We start from the raw sequence: 11153 nt of genomic DNA on the forward strand, positions 1-11153 counted from the left end.
ACATCATTCATCCAACTAAAAGAAGACTCAACCCTGGGTCCGTGAAAGATGGAGAGGCAACATTTAACCATCGCACTCAGGGAGGGGTACTTATCTGGCTTGTCAAAGACATGACCCCACCACTCAACAATGCACTCTCCCTCCTTGAAACTTGGGATGGTCAGGTCAACATTGAACTGCACAAGTTCTCTCTGGATGTCCTGGTCTGCTGGCAATAGGTGCCGCAGCATACCACTCAGCCTGCCAAGAAATGGTTGAGAATTTGAAATCAGTTTAAGGACATGAGGAAACAAAAATCCCAAAGTACCTTGTAATATGGCAAAAAAATGTTGAAATGTTATTCTTACCTCTTCAACTGGATGGTTGCCTGTGAGTGGCCTCTCAGAAGAGGGTCCAGAGCAGACAGGGCTGTAAGAGTCGGACTGGCCAAGGGGAGCTTCTTCTGGAGGTATGCTGCAGTGGTGATGTAGGCTTTCCTGACATCTGCTAGGAATGGCACCAACAGCTGACACAAAACACCAAAAACTGACCATTATTTTAAGTCTCAAAAACAATTGAGAAAAAAGGTGATGCAGGTGATGCGGGGTATTTACAGCATGATTGGGATTCTGGCTCCTGAACATGTCAGCCTCCTTTCCCACATAGACCTCCTTGGAGGGCAGCAGCATATGATCCTCCAGGACTATCTCCCTCAGAGCACTGGGAGACAGCTATGTAAGGGAAGTAATTAATTGGAGTAATACCTTAAGTGCCTTTCAAAAGACCCCAGGTTGCTTAACAAGAAAGGAAACACTCAACTGATAGCACAGACAACAGTACAAATAGGGATAAAATCAATAATATAAACTAAAGTAGGCAGAGTGGGTGTGAGGAGGAGTTAATTACCTGAGTAATGTGTTCGGCCTTCACAAAGCAAGCCATGAAGGCCAGGAACAGCTCAAGCTGCCGATCGTGAAGATTGTGAACCAATGTCTGGCTACTCTGTGTATGTAAAACAAATCGGTAACACTTTATAACTATCCGTTATAACCAGTTAATAGATCATTAATAAACTGTTAGTTAATGAGTTATAAATTACTTGTTAACTGCATGTCAATGATTTATAACTATACCGTATAAATTAGTAATAGATCATGAACAAGCTATTAGTAAATTATTTACTAATGACTTGTTCAGTATCAGTTAATAGTTTATGCATGTTATTGGGACGTTATTCTCAAGTTGCAACTATTCCTCATTTATTAACTGTAAGTAAATGAGGAATAGTTGCAACTTTAGAATAACGTCCCAGTAACATACATAAGCTAATAACTCACGTAACTCACACTTTACAGATCAGTTGTTAATAGTTTGTTAACCATCTACTAACACCAGTGAAACTTTGTAGAACAGCAAATGGGCGGAACAAGTTCAAGGTACAGAAATCTGACGTTATATTTAAAATATCCAATTTTTGTACCTCAACCCTGTTCCACCCATAGGCTTTTCTGTGTACTGTTAGTTATTCTTATGAAATTGATTGATTGCCAACATTGGATGTGCATGCACGTGCAGTCAAGTTGCAGTAATTCCAAGCACAACTAACACCCACCTGGAAAACCATGACATACTCCTTGAGAATAGCCAGCAAACCCTTGTAGATGCTGAGCCGTAAGACTGTTGTCGTCTCCTCATGCCACAGCTTCTGACATACCCTCTTTTTTCTCTCACGGCCTTGTGGAGTCATGCCTGTGAAACACAATACATATTCGTCCTCATTAGTAACTTCAAAACAAGTATAAGTGCTAATTATTATAAGGGATTGGAACATCTCATCACCTTTCCTGTTGAGTTCCTCCTGAACCACCTTGATACGGGCTCTTGCCGCCTGGTTGACGTGGTACTTGGTGTACATGAGCTCCAAAGGCTCCCTATACAGCTCCTTATCGGCAGTGGAGAGGAAGCCATAATAGAGGACTCTGTACGCAGGCATCATGGCATGGGTTGCCATGCTGGCATCGTATGCAGACAGCCAGCGATGAGGAACAAAGCCCCTTTGTGGGCTGGAGGCGGGGAGATTTAGAAACATAGCTATCTCCTTGAGGTACATCACCTGACAAAAGACAGAAAAAGATACACATACATAGACATTCTACACATTCCATAGATTTAACACAGTACAGTACAGTAGAGCCAGCAGCCGTGGTCTAGACAAGAGCTGCATTTTGTTTACCTGGTCTGGACTCCACTGATGGTCAACCTGGAGATCACTGAACAGCTTCTCCAAGTAGCCGTCAAAGGGCTCTGAGAACTTCTTTGCCGCATTGTGTATGTGATGACAGGAGTCCCCATCAACATCGAGCAGGTGGGGACAGTATTGGTGCATCCTGATCTCGAGGCCGGTCTTGCTGCCCCTCATCACAGCACACGAGTCCATCAGCATACTCACAAGGTTATTCCACGGGATGTGGTTTTTCTCAAATAACTCACAGAGCACCTTCTCTAAAGAAGCAGCATTCCCCTTCACGATCTCCAAGGACCCCAAATGCTCTATCACCTTCCTCAAGTCTGCATGGTAGTAGCAAACGAGCATGGAGAAGATCTTCAACATAAAAAGGTTTATTAGCCATGCAACATTTTACAGGGCATACACTGAAGCAAAAACAGAAGGACTGTGATGGCAATAGCTTAATATGAGACAAACCTTTTTGTTGTTGTTGGAGGTACTCTCGTCTAAATTTAACGAAAAGGGAAACATCTTCAGGTTGGAAAAGGTCCTCTCAGAGTAGGTCCGCCCTACAAAAAGTCGGAGAGATTTTGTCACATCACATGCATAATCTAATTGGTACAATATAAATCATACAACAGGTAATTCTGGCAACATAGCAGTATATATAGCAACATGGTAGTTTAAGGAACATGTTTTATGTGTGCAGTTCACTAAAATGTAAATTAAAACACTGAAATAGTAGGTAAGAAAGAAAATTTAAATACCTAGACCATGGATCATCTTGTATGAAGCTGTTGTCCTCGACAGCTTCATTCCCTGCAAAGCTGGTTTATCCAAGGAAAGGGTCTGGGCAAGCTCAACAATTACAGGAGCCATAGAAAACGAGATGGAATGCTCCGCCAAGGTTCCAAGGACCATTGCCTAGAACACAAATGATGTAATTAATGTAAAGCTAGTGTATTCCATGTTTAGGTGTTGATGCTGCCAGTGACGGGAGCTGATTGTGATACAATAAAAATAACAATCTCAAAGTGCTAGTGTACTCTGTCTAAGCTGCCTGTGCTGAGTAACAGGCCTACTCCACCTACCTCTGGATTTGCTATGCGGTTTATGACTGGTACGGGGATCTTTCCCTGGCACTGCTGCCTGATTGTTTCTAACCCCTGGTTGGCTTGACTCTGGCTTGCTGGATTCACCCGAGCTGATGCTGGAAGGAAGCTGCTGGCAACACTATGAGTGGAAGCTATCATCTCCACCTTTTTCTTGTGAACGTTCGTCTGGCAGTGAGCCTGCAGAGCATGGCTGCCTTTGTTAGCATAATTGATCTCTTTGTGGCAGAGAATGCATCTGGCGAATCCCTGCCTGTTGATTTTGATGAATACATCTCCTAGATGAAAGGACACCTCTTGCTCTTTTACTGAGACCTTGCCTTCCAGTTTAAGCCACGACCAGTTCCAGCTGCATTTCAATCCAGCATCCAGCTGTTTAATAATGGCGGAATCCTTTTCTCCTAACACACTCATTCTGCAAAAAATAATGTTTGTATTAGTTTAAGCACCATCTTCTAGTTTAGCCTTATTGATAGAACGGTGGACCACTTGACCCTTCAACCTTGTCAGTCCCCTCACCTAAAAATGATTGTAGGTTTGTGATTTATGTATGACTGTTTTTTTTTAATGTTAGACTAACGGTAGCGTTAGCTTATCATTTTCCACCGGAGCTGCTCAATGAGTACTAAAGTGTGACGTCACGTTCCCATAGCAACTGCTTTTCGGTTCTACACAAACCAAATTAAGGGGGGGGGGGGAATTAAGGGGAAATCCTATGCCACACAAACTTTTTATAGAAAAGGAACGATTTTTTTTTGCGAATTGATTTGCTTTACCAATGATGTAAGTAATATTGAGAATAGATTGCCTCCATATAAAAAAAAAAAACGAAACTAACGTTTACTTACTTTTTCTTTTAATACCACAGGGGAATACATGAACGCCTCGACATGTTTCGATTGGTAGTAATTTTCACCTCTAGATATTGATTTATTTTCAGTTTGAAAGAAACACAAGGAAGCAATGGAAAATGCCATCTCTCGTTGGGTTGTTTAGAACTGAAAATCCGGTTGCCAGGACAACCTGACAAGCAGTAGCTCGTTAGCTAAGCCTACGTCAACCGAGCTCCTGGGTAACTTAGATATACCAGATAATATAAAAAATGATTGAAACGATCACTCACCCAATTCAGTCAGGTAAATCGCCGGGGCCAGGCTAGCTTTCAACTTCTGATGGTGGTCTGGATCCCGCTCCCGTCAGCACGAGCGAAGCGAACTGCTTGTGCACCAATCCTTTTGGTACGCCGCACGCGCACCGGTTCGCAGTTCACTGAACCTCTGGGGCTGGTTCAGAGGCCGTAATCGGGGCAAAATCGGGCTGAAATCGGAACACTTCGCGATTTCAGCCCGATTTGTTCGCAGACAAATTTGCGAGTCGTACACGATTTTGAAAAGTCGGCAACGAGACGAGGTCTTGTAATGTGAAATGCTTGTCAGAATCTTTTGGGGAATCCATGAATTATCCATTGTTGACATGAGGGAAAACCGCCCCCAGTTGGGTGAGGGAACCCTGCGAACAGCTGGAGCTCAGGCGCAGTGTTTACCAACGGACTTCACTGCACTACGCTGAGGAGTAACTACTACAAAAATGAATATGATCAAACCCAAGAATGAGTCCACAATCTTGAACTGCGATTGGTCAGAAAGACGTAACGGCTAATGACAACATTGAACTCTCATGCAGGCTCGAACAGAGTGACACACAAACACACACAAACACACACACACACACATAGTTTTTCACCCACTCCGTATCCAGCTTCTTCCACGCTTTAGCACCCAGGCTACTATGCCGCGAGCTGGGGCTCTCATGGTCTCCCCTTCGATGTATTCCTTGCTCGCATCCAGTTGTCATACGATTCATGCAGACTGGTTTTGAACGGCTGATTCCACCTACTTTGCGTGTGCCGTGTTTTCCCCTCGATGTGGTTGATGAGGTTGGTCCGTAGCGGAAAGGCCTCGTCCGCTACAAACACATGAGGCAGGGGTCCTCTGTGCTCAGCCCCCGGCAGTGCTCTGTCAGCAGGGAGCTCGAGATTGCCAGCGTGGAGGGCCTGACCAAACTCAGAGTTGGCCAGAATTCCTCCTTCACTGGTTCTCCCATAGCCCCCCACATCGATGACCCGGAAGCAGTAGTCTGCGTCGACAACTGCCAAGAGAACGATGGAAAACGTTCCCTTGTAGTTGAAGAACTGCGAACCGAAGTTCGCAGGGGCCTTCAGAACTACATGCTTCCCATCGATGGCACCACAGCAGAGAGGGAAGTTCCACCGCTCCTCGAACCGCTCTGCAACCACTCTCCACTCCTCTGCAGTGGGCACAGCCATGAACTCCTCCACCAGGCAGTCCCAAATAGCCGTGACCACATCCGAGACGATGGAAGCCACGGTGGAGGCCCCGACCCGAAAGCTGTTGGCGATCGTTCGAAACGAATCACCACTAGCCAGGAATCTGCAACACATGAATTATTTATTTTAGCCTTATTGAAAATTTCAGTTGTATAGCAAATCTGTAGGCCAATTATCTCACTGCGCAGGTAAATGTCTTGACTAGTGTTTACAGTGGATTTGCAACAGCTTATTTTACTTTCAAAAGCATGACAAGGAGGTCAATGTGGAATTTACTCGCATAGTATAATATGAATGAATATGTTGAGCCATGATGCATTCCTTTATTTTGTTTGTATAAAACTCTGGTGACATGCATGTATGAAGATTTGCGTTTAGGTTGAAACACTGGGTGGAGCATTGACAGGAAAAATGAATAGCAGGTAGGCGCAATGGGGAAAGCAACTCATATCACCACCATGTCATGTCAGCACGCTTTCGTTTGCCTTGTGTTGAATTTAACTCAATGAATATTGCCTTTCATGTTACAATGGCCTATGCCATGGGTGAGCCTAGTGCACGATGCTTGAATAAATGGGTCACTACTCAAATATAAACAGCACATTGGAAATAGATGAATGCACTTTCCGATAGTATATGACTACAGAATGTGCTGATTTTGAGTAATTAGCCTATGAAACCGCAACTTACCGGCGACAGATGGACAGGCGCTCCGCCGCTGATATGGAGCGCCTGTAGTTGGTGTCCTGACGGGAGATCCTGGCACCAACCCGGGCTAGCAGGTCATCGAACATGGGGACAGTCAAGCGCAAATACCGCTTGAACCGGCCGTCATCCAGGCGGAGTCCCTGGAGGAGGTGGTGAAACTCACCCAGCTCTGAGCGCCTACGCATGATCTCATGCACCCAAACACGACAGCGTTTGGGTTTATTTCTCTCTTCCAACTTCCACAACTCATACAGCGCAGCGATGGTGGTGACCTTCATGTTTGTGGAGCTTTGGAAAGAGAATGAGAGGGAGAAAATGGGCGGGCTCATCTAGCTGCGTTGGCGCGTTGGAGCGTTGAACCACCACACACTGATCAAGCGTCAGGTTAGACGCGTTACTCGCGTTATCCAACGCGAGTAACGCGTTTGGTGTGGCCGCACCATCAGATGCAATATACTTCTTCACCCTATACCTTGCAGGTTACTAAATTAAATGCTCTTGGCTACTGCCCTTTGCTTTTTGTGGGACGACATGGCCGAAAGGGAGAGATCAACGGGGACATGGATCACCATATCACGGTCATTGATGAAGTGGTGCGGGAAATTCTTAAGAAAATGGGCAAGCTTTATGAGCACCTGCTGAAGAGTAAGATCATCTTAGTTCAAAATGATTACATTATACTTTATTATCCCATAGTGTATTGGTTAATGGGTGCCGTGTCACTAAATTCATCTAATAGAAATATACTCTAGTATATACTGTCTATACATTTTTATATAGTGATGGGCGCGAGTAATCGATTCCTTGACCAACAAGGAAAAAGGTGTACTCTGTATACTGTAAAGGTGCAAAAAAAATTCCCATGTTAGCTACAATTATTTCAAATCTTTTCACATGTATAATACAGCTCAAATGTCTGTCCACCAGCCTCACACACTGTTTTGATTTCCAAAAAACCCTGTCTAGACGTTAAGCATAGTGGATTTCCTCGCCTGTCTCACCAACAGAAACACTCTCATTTTAAACTTTGCTTTTATATTTTACTTTCTAAAAAAATTATTTTCAATGATGACTTCTGAGTCTAAGAATACACTAAACGTGCCCATCCCTAAAATATAAGTGTTACATCTAGCCCATTGCAGCATTGAAACCTCATCTACCTGAGCTTTTAAAGAGAGTAAATCCGCTGATGTAGGATGTCTTCAAACTACTTACTGTTATTTTTCCTTGGTAGTCATTTATTTATTTGTTTCAATATTTTATTTGCAGAGCTACATCTCCGCCAGGGCGCATCAACAGCTGTGACTGGGCCACTGGCGGACAGCGCTCAGTCTGGAGCAGGGCCAAGACCAGGACCAGGACCCGAAGAGAACTTTGTGCTACACCTTTTTCCCTCAGTTCCACCTCCACCCCTCATCCCCTCCAACCTTCACCCCCTCTGTCTTCTCCCCCTCCACCCTTTACTCCCTCTCAGCCTTCTTCCCCTCCACCCCCTCTCAGCCTTCTCCCCCTCCACCCCCTCTCAGCCTTCTCCCCCTCCACCCCCTCTCAGCCTTCTCACCCTTCACCCCCTCTCAGCCTTCTCCCCCTCCACCCCCTCTTAGCCTTCTCCCCCTCCACCCTTCACCCCCTCTCAGCCTTCTCCCCCTCCACCCTTCAGCCCCTCTCAGCCTTCTCCCCCTCCACCCCCTCTCAGCCTTCTCCTCCTCCACCCCCTCTCAGCCTTCTCCCCCTCCACCCTTCACCCCCTCTCACCCTGCGTTCACACCAAAAGATGCAAAAAGTTGCCGCGCAGCACGATCCCATTCAAAGTGAATGTAGAGACGCGTTGCTGCTTTGCTGCCGCAGCACTTGCTGCCGAGAAAACCGGCAGCAAAATTTGATTTGCGGCATGGCAAAATCTGATTTGCAGCGCGGCACGGGCGGCGGGCGCGTTCACGTATTTTGCGGCGCGTCAAATGCTGCTCGAGTTGAAATATTTAAACTTTTCGGCAGCAAACGCGTGATGACAGCCAATCAGCGTTCAACAGCGTTGCCACTGAGGCGTTGCCACTGAGTGACATGCCGTAACAGCCAATCAGTGTTACTCCCTTGGAGTGACCTAGATTTCACTACCGTTACATTTATTTAGTAACTCGAAAAAACCAACAAATCAGCATTTTGTGGTGTAGTTGCGTTTACAGTTAAACTATGAGTATGCTAAAGGGCTAGAATAACAACCAGGGCTCTAAATTAACTTTTTTGATCACCAGCCAATGTGGCTGGTAAGTTTCTGAAGTTACCAGCCAATCAGAATTTCCACTAGCCACATTTTTTCCCGTGCAAAAAAGACAGATTATGAGAGCCACTGAATTAATTTGATCATTTTATTAACTAAAGCTTTAAATTCATCTTACAGTGAAGTTGGGAATGTATATCCAATTAAAATTAAATCCTAACCGCTAGAAGGTGGGGCTGGGGCCAGCGTTTTACAACTTAAAACTTTAAACAACTCTAAACATGTTTTAGTGCAGATAATGTACAAAATTACACAAATGTATTATGTACAAAGAGACAGGTTAAACATCATCAGAGGCAGAGCTCTCTGAGGACTCTGACTCAGAGCCCCCATCTACATCAGTTCCATTTTTCTTCCTCACAAAGTGTGGCCGGCGTGTGCGCACACTGTCACCATGCCAGATTTCTATGGCTTTGCGTGGGTCGAAGTCTTTGATGTCCGGTGAGCACAACTGTGTTTTCAAAAGGTCAGCTAGTGTCTCCCCTTTCAGGCTTGAGCGCCAGTCACTCTTAACCTGCTTCATGACACTAAACCCCATCTCACAGTCAGCTGTACTTGTCGGAATGGTGAGCAGGGCATCAAACAGGTGTAGGACATCAGGACACTCATGGCGCAGCATTCTGTTTACTGCAGGCCATGTCTTCTCAATGGTCCCTGTTGCAGGGTCAGACAGACAATACAAAATGAGATGTTACGGTATGCACTTTCAGTGACTTTCAAGCACATGGAAAACAAATGCAAATTTAGTTAGTAAAAGATGGCATCACATTTGGATTGTACCTTTAACAAATGACCTACTCAAGACTATTGTTAAAGAGTCACATCAGACTTCATTTTCTTAAACTTCATTCAACAGTACCTTGGCTGAAACCTGCAGTGTAAAGTTGTGTTTTCAGAATGGTCCATTGATCTGGAATCAAGTCAATATCCACTCCAGCTGTCAGTAGAAGAGGTCGGAAGTGACTAATAACCTGGTCTACATCATCATCACCAAAATCTGAGAACAAAGGGGAAAAACATTGATACAAAGTTAAAGCTGCAGCTATAGAAGATTAACCGAGACATAAAACACTTAGACTAATTCAAGAGAGAGAGAGAGTAAAATGAAAACGAGGGGTCCGGAGCAAGAATGACAAAAGACTTTATTGTGCAGAAAAACAACAACGACAACAGCCTGAGTGGGTCTGCAGAGTCACTGTCGTTCACAAACTGCGGCGTCTTCTTATACACACAAACAGAGCAGCTTCTCCTTGAGGTGTCTGCCTCCATTCAGTCATAAATCCACTTTAACCTAAATGGACAGAAAATAGACAACAAATGGTCTGCAAAGATAGCCCTGCTCCTTTTAGGGGGGCTCCATCTGTTCTAAACCCAGACACCTAGGCACCGTGTGTTTTCCACTATTAGATATAAAAGACCTCATAATAATCACAGTTTACCATAGAATATAATCAGTAATTTCTACCACACAGCCTATAACTATTTTTGTGTTATATTTGTTATATATATATATCTGTGGAGAGGGTCTTAGAAAGCAGAGCTGCAGCACAGCAGAGAGGAAGGAGGAGGGACCTGGAGGCTGTACTCATTCAAATTTTCTGGCTAAGTCCACTTTTTTCTCCAAACTACAGACTGCAGCTTTAAGGAGTTGTCTTAAAACATAAAATGGGAATATATTTGTTCATTACATTTTAATTATTACTGACCTGCACTTGTGTCTGTCTCTGGCCAGCACTGGAAATGTATCAGTCGCATTGCCTTCAGGACACCACTGTTTACGTCGGCAAACCTAGAAGTGATGCACTGGCACATGGCATCTATGAGATCATTCTTGGACTTGTCATGCTGGTCAGGCTTTGTCGGTTACAGAAGGACTCCCTCATAGATGTCCGTCTCCAGTGCTGCTCTCAGCTTAGGCCCGGGTCTACAGTTGTGCAGAGATGAATGGATGGGTTTGATTAATTATCTATCTTTAAATACATATTGTGAAAAAGTGTGAAAACACACTAACACAACCTAAAATCAAATAATGAATTGTATGACATATGATACATATCTTATACATACATAAACATAATACATACTCACCATATTTTAGATGGTGATTTTAATTAGTATTTATTGTTTTTATTTATCATTATACCGAGACCTGAGTTCTGCATTTTGTTCTTTTCATGTCTCATGGGCAGAATGAAAAAAAGTATTCTATTCTATACCTTGACTTGTACTTTTCTATGACAGCCTGAGTGGAGGACAGGCAGCTATGAGCCTCAGCCAGGGTTACTGCTGACTTCTGCAGTGACTTGGAAAGGTTGCTCAATTGAAAGATGATGTCATGGAGAAGACAGCAAAACCGTAGGACTCCGCCATCCTTTGCTATGTTAAGGAAGCCCTTGGCCTTTGCCCTCTGAACACTGACAGTGGTCTCCTCCTGGGCCTACAAACAAAACAGCATTAAATCACAGACAACATTTACATTGAATTCCAAATTATTATGCAAAT

General features: G+C 44.2%; 1 protein-coding gene across 1 annotated transcript; it reads right to left on the minus strand.

Moving 5' to 3' along the window:
* Window positions 1-8595: 8595 nt before the first annotated feature.
* LOC115547921 (zinc finger protein 862-like) lies at window positions 8596-10412 on the minus strand. The gene is made up of 3 exons (XM_030362436.1): window positions 10358-10412; window positions 9511-9648; window positions 8596-9305 (listed from the first exon to the last, which is right to left on the minus strand). The coding sequence occupies exons 1-3, from the start codon at window positions 10404-10406 to the stop codon at window positions 8932-8934; spliced, it is 561 nt and encodes a 186-aa protein (XP_030218296.1). The 5' UTR covers window positions 10407-10412; the 3' UTR covers window positions 8596-8931.
* Window positions 10413-11153: the final 741 nt, after the last annotated feature.

The sequence above is a fragment of the Gadus morhua genome, chromosome 7, assembly GCF_902167405.1.
Source record: "Gadus morhua chromosome 7, gadMor3.0, whole genome shotgun sequence".
Lineage (NCBI taxonomy): Eukaryota > Metazoa > Chordata > Actinopteri > Gadiformes > Gadidae > Gadus > Gadus morhua.